Source organism: Tursiops truncatus, chromosome 17 (assembly GCF_011762595.2).
Source record: "Tursiops truncatus isolate mTurTru1 chromosome 17, mTurTru1.mat.Y, whole genome shotgun sequence".
Lineage (NCBI taxonomy): Eukaryota > Metazoa > Chordata > Mammalia > Artiodactyla > Delphinidae > Tursiops > Tursiops truncatus.
In genome coordinates, this window is record NC_047050.1 from 43,920,165 (window position 1) to 43,936,703 (window position 16,539).

Here is a 16,539-nt window from a genome sequence, read left to right on the forward strand (position 1 = left end):
GCAATTTTTAAGTCTCTATTGACAGTTTCACATGCTGTTTCATCAAACTTGCTATTTTTCATATTTTAAAACTGTGCCAATCTCTTTACCATTCAAGCAAGCCTTTGACTAATGAATTTATTGGCCTACTGTACTGTCTCATTTAGTTCCTTTCCTTTCTGTGACTTCTCATGCCCAGAACTGGATTAATCATAGTCCTTGTTTCACCCGTTCTTGAATGGATCTTTCTAATGAGTATTTGTGAACCCACCGCCCTGCTCCCAAGCTGATAACTTACACTTACCTTGTCTTCCTGACCTAGCCTGTCCCCCTGCTTCTTCTCCAGTTAACCTCTAAATTTTGTACTTGTCATTCATACCCTTGGCAAAGGAAAGTTTTGTCACATATATGTACGCCTAAGCATAAGATCTGCTCATTTTTGAACTTTATAAAGATATTGTACTGTTTTATGTAGTTTACTGGGGCTATTTTCCCCTCAATATTGTTATTAAAATTCAACCATGTTCCCGACTGGACTATAGTTGACTTATTTTCACAAATGAAGACGATGTCATCAGGAAAATATCCATTTCCTTTCAATGAACATTTGGATCGTCTCCAATTTATTCGAATTCAAATTGTGCAGCTCTGAATAATCTTTTTCAATTTCCTGAAAGCACACACGCAAGTATTTTAAATACTTAAAAAAGATATGCTCAACAGAGAATTGCTCAGTTGTAGAGATGTGGAATGTTCAACTTCACAATACCAAATTGTTTTCCAAAGGGATGTACTAATTTAAACTCCCATCAGCAATGTATGAGATCTCCATCCACAACTTCTCTAACGTCTGGTATGGCCAGACTTTCAAACTATGCTAATCAAGATTGTGGTCTTGGTTTGCATTTTCCTGGTTAAGCCTCTTTTCATGTATTTATTGATCAGATATCTCTTCTATAAAAATGCACTTTTAAAATCTTTGTCCATTTTTCTATTTTCTTGTAATTCTTTATATATTTATACCAACTTTTTGTCCACTAGGTTTTTTCTCAGGTGCTTCTTTCCACTTCCAGATATAAAAATTTCTATGCAATTGAATTTATATTAACGTTCATATATAAAGATCCTGAATTTACATATAATTTTTCTAGTTAGGTTTTCTATGTCCATCTTAAGAGATTCTTCCTCACAAACTTCAAGGTCAGCAAGTTATTCATTTACATCTTATGAACATTCCAAAGTTTGCTTTTAAATCTTTCATTTTTAATTTGACTTTTGCCACGCCTCGTGGCTTGCGGGATCTTAGTTCCCCAACCAGGGATTGAATCCGTGCCCTCGGCAGTGAGTCCTAACCACTTGACTGACAGGGAATTCCCTGGATTTGATTTTTATGCATGGCAGGAGTTAAGGAAAACAGTAGAAACGGCATTCATTAAAAATACAAACAAACAAAAACCCCCGTAAAATCATGTGTTACCTTTCTTCTCTTGACACACTAGAAGTTCTAAAGTACCTACCTGTTTCCAAACTAAACCAGGATCATTAATGTGAAAAACCTTTTGTGACAGGTAAACTTTATCATTAATCTCTGCTTGGGAAACATGATCTGCTCAGCAGATCCACAAACTTTTGTTTTGCAGACTGAAGTTCTCAAGTTCAGAAACAGCTTTCATTTTGGGGGGCTGGGGGCCGCCATGGTTTTACACGCCCTTGTTTTCCCAAACGTTACACATTCCCTCTCCTCCTATAGATTTCAGCAATGTGGACACTAAGTTATTACAGCTCATGAAGTAAATGCATATCCCTGGGCTTTAGAAATTAGAATCCCAGAGACTGGGTGCTGGGAATAAGCACTTTAACCCTGATTTGATCAAAAGCATTAAAAGTGAAAGCCACTTGCCTGTTACTTAGAAAGCAGAGCCTATTTCTTCTTCCTACACTCTCTCACAGAGTTCCTCACCTGTGAGTGCACGGAAGTCGTCTTTAAATTCTCCTATCTTGATGCCTTTGTTCATACTCCGTGGGATACCATCCATTCTGCAAGTCTGACTCAAACATAAATCTTCTCTGAAAAGTCCTTCTTAATCACTCAGAACAGTGACTGGCCCTAACCAACCTCCGATAATAAAAAAAAAAATGTAAGCCCCTACTGAAATACTGATAGGTTTTAGAAGTTCTTGAATTGGAAATAAATTTACTACGGACAAGTCTTCGACTAACATTAGTTAAGTTTGGTCTTTCAGACATTTTATGAAATGGACTTATAAGAAAAAAAGTACTCATCACCAACGGAGTCCCTGGCATCACCTAGGATTGATAATAGCTGTGCCTAAATATATGCATTCAATATATTCTTGGTTTCTGCATCCAAAAGACACATATGCTTGCTTGACCAGCAGGATGGTTGGATATTCTTACAAACTGAGTAATTATGGTACACAGGTCAGAAGCATATGTCTTCCAAATAGTTGGTCTACCATCAAGTTTTGAAATACTTGGGGGTTGACAGTCATACATATCAAAGGACCCAGGTGAGTAGCATAACCAGACTTGGATGTATACAAGCAACATTTTTAAGGTTAGTTTTCAGACTTTTAAAGCAGATCTACCACTGTGTTGGGTTCTTGAATACCATGTTGTTATCCAAGAGTATCAGTTTCCTTAGAGGCCTGTTGTAAAGTTTCTAAAAAAACAAAAAACAAAAATCCTACAAAGACCCAGCAGTATCTTATGTTTAGGTCTCCAGTCTATTAAAAGGAACTAGAATTAATCGAGATTGTGACTGCTATAGGTCACACTAAAAATAACAGAAAAGTACTTTACAGATACAATTTTCAGAAAAGTATCCAAGTCCAGCCATTTTCCAAGGGCCCCGTCTAAGCCACCACCTTAAGACTGTAGATATTTCAATTCCACCACTGTAATTTCCTATATGGTGTATAACGAAGTATAATAAAGCAATTTATTTAATGATTCCTTCACCTTTTCCCACAGGAAGGTGTGTATCTCTTAGCACCAGTTAAAGTTCCTCACACACTGCAGGCTCTCGTGCAGTGACTATGATGTACTTGAATCCAAACACACTGCCATTCTCTCCTAATGGAGAGAAACCATTTAAATGATGCCACCACCGCTGAAAAGGGTCACATTCTTAGATCTACATTCAGAGCCTCCTGAAGATATTTAAACATCTCACCATTTTTAGAGTTCCCAAATTATTCAATCAAGTTGAGACCTGACCTCAAATAATCTAAGATTGCAGATTACAAATCGGGTTTAACTAGTTTTAAAATATGTACTGGGCCATGGCAGGATTGGTGACTATTTTTAGGGAAGACAGGAAAAGGACTGAGCTCCTATAGTTACTAAGCCACTTGACATTACATTCTTTTCATTCTTTTGCTCCCCCACACCAATTTCTATCTTCATCACACAAAAAACTAACAGCTATTAACTGGAAAAGCCAAGACCATAGGCCAAAGTGGCAGCAAAATCCATCCTTTTAACTGATCACACTCCTGTCCACTCTCAAGGCACAACTCTGAAGTGGACATAATACATTTAACAACTCCAATACTACACACACACACCAAATACATTACATTGCTGGAGTCTCCAAATTCCTGAAACTGTTGACAGAAACAGACATGAAGCCTGAATTTGGGGCAATTTAAGAAATGTTATAAAAATTTATTGTTCAAATCTCAAGGCAAAAAAATCTCAGGTTGAAATCTTCCTTTATCTACTGGGCACTACTATGTAGAAACCTATTAACACCTAATATTAATGAAGTATTATCACAATTTATTTCAGAATCAAAGTAGTAGATAAGACTGAGGCACATAAATAGGCAAATGAGACAAGCTTTAGATTTTATTTATAATTTACTTGAATAAAACCCATCTCCTCAGTCTTACTTCATTCTCCATAGCTATAAAATGATTATTTCATGTCCTTGGCCTGGGGGTCAGGAAAAATCAATAGAAAAAGAAAAGAGCTGTGTGTGAAGATGCATTATGATGTTGTCCCAAATGCATAAGAGATCTTTTTCTCCTTGAAAGAAAGACCCCAAGGCCTCCATTGCACTTTTATTTGAATGTAACATTTGGGACAATTGTCCCAAAGGGCTGATATTTCCCAATTTAATCTGAGGTCATAATAAAACAAGCAACAAAACAGTATTCGGGATTTCAGTTCTCACCCTTATCATCAAGACTCACTGCCTCCCATCATCAGTATTTATTGAGCATTTACAGTGTACTAGGCACAATAGAACATACAGAAAACATTGTCCCTGCTCTCAAGGAGCTTACATTCTAAAAGAAAAAAAAATACACCTCTTTTAAAATGGTATTTTTGTTTGGTGTTTTCTGCAAGGTACTGAGGAAATAGCTTGTAGGGTGAGCTTTGGGTATAACTTAGCCCCATCATTATTCAGAGAGGAAGAGGAAGGATTTTAAAGGCAAAGACAATGACAGACCATTCAGGATAGGTAGGGTTTACAGGGAGATAAACACAATCTCATCAACTAGGGAGAGATTTGCTGCAGTGTATAGGATGAGGGAAATAGTTTGTGGGATGCAAGCAAAGGAAGCAGGGTATCCTTAGGCATTGAGTGGAGCCAGAAAGATCATGCGGCCTTTTCCCCAAGAACATGGCCACCAAGTAGGAACGGTTGGTGACAAGACACAAGGCTTAAAAAAGGTAATCCTGTGCACCTGACAAATAGAAAGAATAAAAGATCAAAATTGAAGGCAGGCTATAAGAGTATCAAGAAATTCTTAAAAACAAAAGTGATTTGGAAGCACGAAACTTACAGTTAATGCTACCCAATGTCATGATGGGCCAAGAACATTGCAGCTTCCTAAGTTAGAAAATGCCATATACCAAAATTTTAAATGGAACACATTACTTTTTTTTTCATTCAATCCCCCTGTCTCTGAAAAAAAAAAAAAAAATTTTTTTCAGGGGGATGGGGAAGTAGGGACATGGTTGGGAACAGTAGTAGCTATCTTAGTAGTATTTTGCTGTTATGATAAACTTTGTATTCAAACTTAGTAAAAGCCCATTTAGCTGCCAAGAGGGAATAAGGAATAAATTTCCAAAAATGTACAATTTTCTTTAGAGAAGTTTCAGAACCAAAAGACTAATTTACATGAAAAGCTGTAGAGAAAGTAGTTGAAAAGTCCATTCATAAAACTTTTATTCCACTTACATGAACTTAATACACATGTTCTTAACAATTATGCTTGGATTGTTCATGAAAATCTCATAAGACATTAAACAAAGCTAGCCATCATCTCAAGTTATTTCCCTGTTAACTATTTTTACAGCACATGCATGTTAGGCAAGTATCAAAAAAAAAAAAACCCAAAAAACAAAACAAAAACAAAACAAAACAAAACCCACAAAAGCAAAAAAAAACCTAAAAAATGTTAAATACATGGGTTTTTTGTTTTACTGCTGCGCTTGATACACATGAAGTAATGAATATCAAGCAATTCATTTTTACTGCATCTTTACTTGTACATTTGTTCTTAGGTTGCCTAAAACATTTAAATACAAATAAAATGAGTGTAGCAAAAATAATGAAAGCAAACAGCAGTTAACTTTACAAATAATGGAATGTGAACCGTTTCTGCCCTTATCCAGAGTAAATTGAGTCACAACTAAAGGAACGCTTCTGTAGCTGTAGTCAATGGTGTGCACATTGAGACTTGAGTATTCCACAGATAACACATGGTTTAACATGTAATATCCATGGGGTATCTATTTCTACTATAGCCTTATAAGTGCTCCAAACCTTAAAGTACCCACAGCTACACCTGTGACTGGAACCAATTATCCCTTTTATTCCCCACCAGGACAAACCAATACGAGGCAGTTTTCTTTGCTTAGACATGGAAGCAGTTTTAACACTGGCCCTTGTGAAGCCACAATGTACCAAAAGTACTATGCCAAACATTTATAACTTGTATAAAAATTCCACATTCCCATATTGGCCACCTCAAGATGAAAACAGATAACTCCCTAAATGTTAACTGGCTCTACTCCCCTAATATTAAACATAAAAACCACATGGGAAATATAGAAATTCAAATAGAAGTAACATAAACCTGTCATAAATCGTAAACAAAAAACTATTTGTGGGACAGCATGGATGACAAATGGTCTACTGTGTAAATTTTAGAATGAGGCAGACAAAAGTTGGAAGGCCTTTTAATTTTCCCCTCCTTCTCCTGCTTCAGCTTCGTCTCCTTGGGTATCCGATGTCCACAACTAGTTAAAAGAGGAAGGGGGGGGAGGGAGGGAGGGAGAGAGAGAAATTTTAGTATATTTCAGTTTAAAAAAACCTTAATATATATGCCAAAGTACCAGAATCTAAGCAGTTTTTGTTGGAAGGCTTTCTTTAAAAAATTGCAGCATTTAAGATAGCTTCAAGATGTAAAACGCCTCCAGGGAATTATATTCAATATCCTGTGATAAACCACAATGGAAAATAATATGAAAAAGAATGTATATGTGTATAACTGAATCCCTTTGCTCTATAGCAGAAATTAACACAACATTGGAAATCAACTATACTTCAATACAATAAATTTTAAAAAAAGATATAAAAGACATCAACATAATACATTTATTTCCTCCCTAATCATTCTGTAAGCATAGTAAGTACACAACAGAGTTGTCTTCAAATAACAAAGTCAGATACAGGAAATTCTTGGTTATTCATAGGTGAAGAAAAAGTAGAAGAAATCATAGAAACACTACAGTTCTAAATATCAATAGCTATCAGAATAGTAGATTGTCCCAAATAGCCCCAGTGAGAGACGGATGTGTAAGTTTAGTGCAACTAAACCAGAATCATCAAATTCAGTCCCCATGCTCAAGGAGCTCAGGCTGACTACTTTCCCCTGGTAGACTTTAGACTGCCACTCTAAAGAGAATACCACACTCTATGAAACTCAAGAGTCAGGATCAAGTCAGAACTAAAATACAAATTTAACTAACATTTTTAGTTTACAAAAAAAACACAAAAACTACCTTTGTGAATTTGTCTGATTCAAAATAAATAGATGAACACAAAACAGTATGGTCAGAACCAAATCTTCGAAGAGGTAAAAACTGAATTGTCCCATAGTAGTAGGCCTATGGTGTCTACTAATTTTTAGATTGTTACAGTTTTTCAGCAGTTTAAAAAGATGATTTCAAAATAATCTCAGCTGTTTCAAATATTTTTTTTACAAGTCTTAGCACTCTATAATGATTTTTAGAGGAAATTATAAAAGGATTGTTTCAAGATACCTTAAATTTTATATTGCTTATACACTGCAGAATGAAGGGGGGGAAGCTCAATATTTTTCTATCCCCCAAATCACCCATTAGTTTTATTTATTTATTAACCAAATATGTTACTGGCCTGGAAAGGAGACTTCTTTGAACATCATACAGTTATCTGAATGACCTAGAAGTCTGTAAGCTTCTATAAAACTGGTGGTCTTGTAAGACAAGATGGAATTATTTTTTTATCATCTCTTTCCAGTTCTTTCATGGATCCTGTTTTTTCCATATAAACATTAAAACTTTGATGAAGGATATTTATATTTCTCTTCCTAGGGTTATGTGTTAACAATACTGGTCAACCAGATCCAGACTCAGATACTAGATAGTTTTGACAAAATTTCTTTACTTGACAGATAAGTGATCCAATCAACCTATAACGATAACAGGCAATACGACAAGAGCTCAGAGAAGGCACATAGTAAATAGTGACAGAATCAGAATCAGACCTTGGTTTTCTTCTTACTCAACTGTTGTAATACGCTCTTCATGCTATACTGATACCAAGATTCAGCTAGAAGTATATATTTCAGATCAGACCTTCTCAAAAAGTGATAACACAACTCAGTAGTGACTAGGTCTCAAGTTCTACCCTTCAGAACTATCTCATCATTTCAAACCAGAAAAATTTGAAAAATTCTTAATATTAAAATTAGCTAACAAACTTAAGTGCTTCTTTCATTTGATATACATAAAAAGATTCATTCTTTAAGGAACTCTATACCTTATCCTCTTGACTGAAATAATCTCCAGAGTGTGTAGGGAGCCTCCAATTATACTTTCTAAAATAATTTTCAGTGTTTAATAATAAACAAGTACATAATGACATTCAAAAAACTGCTGAGAATATAACTGGTTCAGAAAATTGGCAATGGGCTAGATAAAATAAAGCTGAGAAAAGTTAAATGTATACAATGATGATGTACAGTCCCCAAAACAAATGCCCCAAAGCTAATAAAAACCAGTAGCACTAAACTATAATCTTCATTCCTAGCTCTTTATCTGGCACACAGAAGATACTTGCTACTTTTTTCACCCAAGCCTCAAAACTTCAAATTTAATATTCATGTGAAGGAGAAGAATGTGAAAACCTATGGGACCAAAGAGACATATCAACCAACTGCAATATATAGACTATTTGGATCCCAATGTAAATAAAAAACTGTTGGAAGAAAAAAAAAAAAAGACAATACAAAGAAACACAAAAAGACAACTGGAAATTGAATGCTAGAAATTTAATATTATTAAGGTATTAACTATATATTTTTTCAGTGTGGTACTGGCATTGTGGTTTTTTTTTTTAGTCTGCAGTATACCAAGGACAATCATGACCTGCCACAGTAAGTCATTTTTTTTTTTTTTTACTAAGAGACTAGGCAAAATAGATGTCCACTTGGACTCTGTAGAGTATCTGAAATTTTGTAACTAAAGTTATTAATGCCCTACCATAGCTACAAAAATAGAGAAGCAACTTTATGGTCACTGTTTTTAATGGAATTTAAATATGAAGAGAGGGCTTCCCTGGTGGCGCAGTGGTTAAGAATCCTCCTGCCACTGGAGGGGACACGGGTTCAATCCCTGGTCCGGGAACATCCCATATGCCTCGGAGCAACTAAGCCCGTGCACCACAACTACTGAGCCTGCGCTCTAGAGCCCGCGAGCCACAACTACTGAGCCCACGTGCTGCAACTACTGAAACCCGAGTACCTAGAGCCCATGCTCCGCAACAAGAGAAGCCACCGCAATGAGAAACCTGCGCACCGCAACTAAGAGTAGCCCGACTTGCTGCAACTAGAGAAAGCTCGCACGCAGCAACGAAGACCCAACGCAGCCAAAAATAAATAAATAAATAAGAGAACTTAAGGGACTTCCCTGGTGACGCAGTGGTTAAGACTCCATGCTCCCAATGCAGGGCACCCAGGTTCGATCCCTAGTCAAGGAACTAGATCCCACATGCATGCCACAACTAAGAGTTTGAGAGCCACAACTAAGGAGCCCGCCTGCTGCAACTAAGATCCAGAACAACCAAATAAATAAATAAAAATTATTTAAAAAAAAAGAGAACTTAAGTATGCTTTTGATACTAAAAGCAAAACTCTTCTGTGACTAAAATGGAAAGAAAAGAATCAACTATATTGAAATGAAAAATAAAACGGCTTATGTAATTGAAAGTTCAAAACCATGAATTACAAAGTCATTTTAAAAACCAGAATTTTAACAATGGGTATATGTAACTAATGAAAAGATACATTGTTAGTCCTTAGTCTAATATTTCAGTTTCTGTAAGATGGTTTTCTTCAGAGTTTTAAAAGCAGATAGGATCTTACATTAAAAAAAAAGAATAAAAAAAGCGAATATAAAAATAAACTGAGTCACACGAATTTTTTGTTTCCAGTGCATATAAGTTATGTTTACACCATACTGTAGTCTATTAAGTATGCAACAGCATTATGTCTTTAAAAAAAACCAATGTACATACCTTGTTAAAAAAATACTTTATTGCTAAAAAATGCTAATCATCAACTGAGCCTTCAGCAGTTGAAATTTTTGCTGGTGTAGGGTTCGAAACACTGAAAATTACCAAAATGTGAACTCAAGAGACATAAAATGAGCAAACGCTTTTGAGAAAAACAGCACCCATAGACTTGCTCAACACAGGGTTGTAACAAACCTTCAATGTGTAAAACTCGTAGTATCTGCGAAGCACAATAAAACAGAGGTATGCCTATAATCTCTTCGCCATGTTAACCGCTCATGATGCTGGTATGTACTTACTGTCAAGTTGTCTCTCAGTAACTGCATTATTAGTGTGCTGTCTTTGTATGACTCTTCACTTAATGTATCAAGTTCAGCAATGGCTTCATCAAATGCCTGTGATAAAAAAAAATACACTTCAATGCTCCAATAATAATGATTACTAAATTTCCACATAACAGGTAAAAAATACATACCGTTTTTGCAAGAGAGCAGGCTTTCTCAGGGGAGTTCAGAATCTCATAATAGAACACAGAGAAGTTAAGGGCCAGACCCAATCTGATAGGATGTGTTGGCTGCATTTCCTTTTTGCTGATTTCAAAAGCTTCTTGGTATGCCTGCTGTGATTGATCCACAATCCCTGGATAATAAAATGCACCAAAATGTATCGATAAAAGTTTGCACTTCACCTTCACCCCTCAAACCAAACCTTTACTATCCAATTATAAACTCTGAAATATTAAGCTGTAGCAACCTTAACTGATTAAGGCTCCTCAATTTAAAAGAAAAAAAAAAGAAAAGCTTCGTTTGGAAAACTACACTAGCCATTGATCAATGTCAAGACAAAATAACTCTAACCATCTCAGTATTATTTTTAATAATTAGTTTGTACTGCTCTACAGTTATACTATAACCACTATTAAAATTGTGAGGAAACATTCCTATACATAAAATTGGCTTGTGAACAAGCATACATTTCAGAATACCAATTATTCAGCAGCAGATATATAGTTGACCCTTGAACAACAAGGGGTTTAGGGATGACAACTCTTCATGCAGTCGAAAATCTGAGTATAATTTTGTAGGCGGCCCTTCATGTCCAACCTTGGATCATGTAGTACTGTAGTATTTACAGAAAAAATCTCTGTGTAAATGGACCTGTGCAGCTTAAATCTGTGTTCCTCAAGGGTCAACTGTTTAGTTGAAGGAAGGACGGGGGGAGGGAAGAAGGGGGGGGAGGGAAGAAGGAGGGGAGGGGAGGGAAGGAAGAAAAGAGAGAGAGAGAGAGAGAGAGAGAGCGCAAAGTCCATTATTACTCTTCATTTAGTGCTCTGAACAACTAAAAAACAACAGAACAATTCTCTAACTCCAGAAGGGACTCCTTCCGTGCCGTGTCATTTTCTAGGCGCCCAGCGCAGGCTGAGGCAGCATACCTTTCTTGTCGTCACCAGCAGCAACCTCGGCCAAGTAGCGGTAGTAGTCTCCTTTCATTTTCAAGTAGAAGACTTTGCTCTCTGCTTGTGAAGCATTGGGGATCAAGAACTTTTCCAAAAGAGACTTGGGAAGAAAAGAAACAGTCATAATAAGACTAAAATATTTACAAAACTGAAAGAATCTGCATTTTTTAAGAGCATACTATAGCCTAAGTTATAAAACTTTAATACCCAGTCATTGCCAATAATACAATTTTTGAATGCTGTAGACTCGTAAATTTGTGGTTTAAGTGCAGAATGCTTTGGACAGTAATACTTAAAATTTGAAATTAGTGTTCAGCTTATTATTTAAGGATGATAATTTGAATATTGGCATCTCCCCCACAGTGCTATCAATTTACATGCTGATAAAGACTGCATGTTTCAATGAATGTGAAAGCATGATAGCTCATAATATTATATTTGTTATTATGCTTTATTATTATATTATTTAACAAAATGGCAAACTTTTCATTTTCAAGGTAGTCATGACACTAGAATGCAAAGAACATAAGAGATTAACTTTTTGGTACTCTGGAGGAATATATGACTTAAGCAGAAACCGATAGTATAATAGACACTACCAGAGTCCATGACAGAGGAAACAGAACAAAAGAACAAAATGTCATTTATAAGACTACAATTAAAGTAATACCTCACAACAGGTAAAAAGCTGTTCAAAGTTTTATTTTTCCTAACTAAATTAAGACACTGGTAGGAGTATGAGAATTAAAGATCTGAAGAGTAAACCTTTAGTTTCATTAAAGTGATTTTCAGCTAATAAGATACATATTTACCGATCACCCCAAACGGGTTAAACTTCATTCTACGTAATTCTGTTCAAAACTATAACAATCTAAGCTAAGTAAATCCTAACATGCTAATAATTATATTCTACAACGGATTTAAAGAAAAACTTGATTTCACTGTATTAGGGGGATAAGGCACAATAAACTAGTATTTTTTTTTTAAGGGGGAGAAAGATAATTCCAGTAGTAGAATTAGGCAAAAAAATTTTTTTTAAACACTCCACTTCTTCCTACTAAATACACTCTAGGAATCAAGGTGAAAGTCAATTTTCAACTGGGCTTAGCCCCAAACAATTCTCAATTTTTACAAGGAAAAAGGGTATCTAATTCTTGGTTTCTATTCTTCTGGTAGTAACCCAGTAGTTTATATAGCACCTACTTATATGCCAAACAGGCTGAAAAATGCTTTTAAATAGTAACTCTAACTTTGTATGTCTACCTCATTATGTTCCAAATGGTGAGTGGGAGAGTAAGCTTTAACCCGGCTTCTCCCCCTTTCTGCAACTTAAGCAACAGATACTCAGATGAAGTGGGTAGTTCCAAGTTGGCAGTAGGAGCAGGTTGCAATGCATTACAGGAAAGGGTTGGAGATGAGAATTCAACCTGAAATAATGTTTCCTGTGATTATTAACTGATATTTGAAACCGTTGGCCTGAAATCAGAAGACCACTTTGGTTAGGATAACAAAATTCTTACTACACCACACCCAGACTTTCATATTCAAAGATCTCTCAGCTGCAAAAGTGTTTTGGAATTCATTCATTCATTGATTCATTTAAACTGTGAGGCAGCTTCTAGTGTGAAATCTCAACCAAACTAGAAATAAAGGAACCCTCTGGGCTTGGAAGACCACTGCTTCCTCCGAAGAAGGAATGCCTATAACCTAAGACTTGGCAAAATTCAAACTTCCCGTCATTTTGTCCTTTAAACACCATCATCCTCTTTGAGGCATGAACACTCTGTGAACACTATAGCTGCTCTTTGGGGATCTGTGGATCTGCCTAAACAGCAAAAGATAGTTCCATTTAGTATAGTAAGTGTTTTTTTTTAACTTAAGAAACAAATGACCAGGCTTTTTCAAGTTTTATATCTTAATACAAAATGCATTATTCATTCCACTATGGGAGACGGTATAGCATAATGGCTTTGGATTCAGAAGTCTAGGTTTAACCTGTGGCACTCCACACTTGGAAGGACAAATTCCACTTTTGACTGGCTAGGCTAAAAGTTAGACTATGAAGTCCAACTAAGGAAAAAGTGTATTGAGATTAACCAGAATTCACAAATCACTTCAAATTAAATAGCGGGAAAAATATATATAAATCTAAAGAAGGTTCCATGTACAATTCGATTGTGAACTGCTCTCTGGCTCATTTATATATATTTAAGATTGACAAAGAATATTTTCAAACGAAAGAAGTGACAACAAGTAAAAGCCTAACCATGAAATCAATTCTCTACCTAGGCATTTCTATTTCGTATTTTACTGCTTCAACATATTTTTTACATTCATTTATTCTTCAATACTTAAATGGACCGGGCTAGGCACTGAGAATAGTGAGCAAGACAGTCTCTAAGTCTGAGGATAAAATGTCTAGCAGGGAAGACAACAGAAACAGAATAACACTGCCTCATCATGTCCTTCACTTTTCAATGACTTTTATCTAACCCACTGTATATATGTAAAGATGAGGGCCACAAACATGTGCAGTTAGTTAAGGGTGAATCACTTAAAATGTAAAACTTTAAAGTATACGTCCGAAAACTTGCAGAAGTTATTTAGGCAAGGTGTCAATAAATGTCATAAGAAATTGTAACTCATCTTTTATGAGTAATAACTTCTATATCTCTAAAAACTGTTGTTTTACATTTGGGTAACCCACACTGAGAATTTTTAAATTAGCAATTAAGCACCTCTTCCCTCAAGCTGAACACTGAATTTAGCCATAACATCTGATTTAAACAATAACAACGGCAAAAACTACTTTAAAGCTATTAACCAGAACCTACAAGTAACAAGAAGGCAAGATACCAGTAGTCAGGCTGTTTATTGGCCTAATGATAGACTAAAAGGACGAAGGATCAACAGTGGCGAATGTTTCTGGTAAAATGCTGACTACAAGAAGTTGAAAAAGCAAACTCATCACATTGTACCCATTAAATGAATACGTGCAGTTCTTTGTATGTCAATTATACCTCAATAAAGCTGTTAAAAATAAAAGAAGTTGAGAAAGGGATGAGAAATTTTTTAAATAAAAGAGTTGAGAAAGGGATAAATGACAAACTTTTAAAATCTTCTGATGACATAAAGGTAAGAACCATTAAAATTTAAAAAACAAAAAGCAAGATAGACTGGATTAAAGATTAAATTTGGTTCAAAAAGCTAACTATGAAAGAACAGAATGTCCTCCACCAGTTCCCCTACCATCCCTGTTCATGTATGCCACTCCTCCTGTCAAGAGGTGGAATTCATTTCCTTTCTCCTGAGTCCGAGTTAACTTTGTTGTCTTGCTTTAACCAACAGAATGCGGTGAAAATGACTCCTGTTCCAGTTCTAGGCCTAATCCTTAAGAGGACTAGCAACTTCCCCTTTTGCCCTCTTGGAACCCTAAGCCAGCATTAAAAAAAAACAAAAAAAACCTATCTTTTTAAAAATTTTTTTAAGGTTTTTTTTCTTTCTTTTTTTCTTAAGTTAATTTATTTTATTTTTGCTGTGTTGGGTCTTCGTTTCTGTGCGAGGGCTTTCTCTAGTTGTGGCAAGTGGGGGCCACTCTTCATCGCGGTGCGCAGGCCTCTCTTGTTGCGGAGCACAGGCTCCAGACGCGCAGGCTCAGTAGTTGTAGCTCACGGGCCTAGTTGCTCCGTGCCATGTGGGATCCTCCCAGATCAGGGCTCAAACCCATGTCCCCTGCATTAGCAGGCAGATTCTCAACCACTGCACCACCACGGAAGCCAAAAAAAAAAAAAAAAAAAAAAAATCTACCTTGCTGGAGAGAAAGGTCAAGTCAGCCCCAGTCATGAAACATGTTTAGTGAAGCCATTTGGATATTTAAGCCCCAGCTGAAAACAGCAATGAGTGACCACAGCCAACACCATGTGAAAAACTGTCCAAAAGAATCCAGACAAGCCACAGAGTTACAAAACAGAATAAATCACTGTTTTAGTTTTGATCGGTTTGTTATGCAGCAATAGACAACTGAGAAAAATAATAAAAACATCATTTTCAATAATAAACATGCCATTCTTGATACTTAATCACTTTACATGGATTAATTTGATCCTTCCATAACCTTACCTATGAGGTACAAACTACAATTATCGCCATCTCATAGAAGACAACAAATGGCGCCAAGCTCAAAAACCACAGCTAAGTTGTGACAGTACAACTCCAACCAGGCAATCTGACCTGTTCTACAACATTATTCTACGTTTTCTCTGCCTCAGCAGGATGATATGCCTACTAAGAAGGAGAATATGATTCCAAGATACCAATTAGAAATCAAAATGAAGGATGATGATTCAGTTCTACGCTGTGCTGAGGAACCCAAACCTAGAGTATATTGTTCCTTTAAAAATAGGGACTTCCCTGGCAGTCCAGTGGTTAAGACTCCAGGCTTCTACCACAGGGGGGGCATGGGTTCGATTCCTTGGCCAGGGAACTAAGATCCCACATGCTGCATGGCTCACCACCCCCCCAGCCCCCGCCAAAAGTATCAAGTCAGGATTTGACAAACTGGAGAGTATCCAGGAAAGCAAGCAAGAGTGTTGATGAAAACTGGAAACAGTCATGAAAACTGAAAGAATATGACATGAATGGCTCCAGAAGACAAGACTAGTTAAATCTGGGCAGAGGCAGATTTCTGCTCAGTATGAGAAAGCTTACGAAACAAATTCGGAATAGGCCATCTCGTCAGATAGCAAGTTCTACTCTTCTTACACAGATTTTCAGGAGAAATGAGAAAAATCACTATTTTTTAGAGGAGATTCACAAATAAGATGTGGTCTCATTCAACTCTAAGATATGGAAGATATAGAGTTCACTGAATTAAGTTAATTGTAACACTACAGAGGTGATTAAGTATGTTAATTTATCAAACTAACCAAAGAGAAATAAAAGTTCAATTTTCCGGATTTAAAAGCCAGAGGAGAAAGGCAAATGTAGGGAGAAGACCATGATGGAAATAAAAACAGGGGGAAAAAAGGAAGCAGCACTTATCAGAAAGCAGCAGTGACAAGAAAAACTGGAGAAGAGAAAATGAAGAGAGGAAAGAACTAATAGCTATTTTCAACATACAAAAACTTCAGAAAATACCCTGTGCTAAGTATACAACTTCCTATAGTTCATTCATGTTGTAGTAGTAAAGTGGAGGTGATGACAACTGTGGGACATTGTGAGAATCTAAATTTAAAAGGAGACATAGCATTAATATAAGGAAAGAAGCAAATGAGGTGTCACAATTTCT

General features: G+C 36.2%; 1 protein-coding gene across 2 annotated transcripts in view; it reads right to left on the reverse strand.

Annotated features, from left to right (window-relative positions):
- Positions 1-4,054: 4,054 nt before the first annotated feature.
- Positions 4,055-16,539, reverse strand: part of YWHAZ (tyrosine 3-monooxygenase/tryptophan 5-monooxygenase activation protein zeta) — a 32,411-nt gene continuing 19,926 nt past the window's right edge. For both annotated transcript variants that reach the window (XM_019925048.3, XM_019925047.3), the window contains exons 3-6: positions 11,229-11,352; positions 10,272-10,435; positions 10,096-10,191; positions 4,055-6,258 (exon numbers count right to left, since the gene is read on the reverse strand). In XM_019925048.3, the coding sequence (XP_019780607.1) occupies positions 6,199-6,258; positions 10,096-10,191; positions 10,272-10,435; positions 11,229-11,352 (444 nt within the window). In that variant the 3' untranslated portion in view covers positions 4,055-6,198. The remainder of the gene's footprint in view (positions 6,259-10,095; positions 10,192-10,271; positions 10,436-11,228; positions 11,353-16,539) is intronic.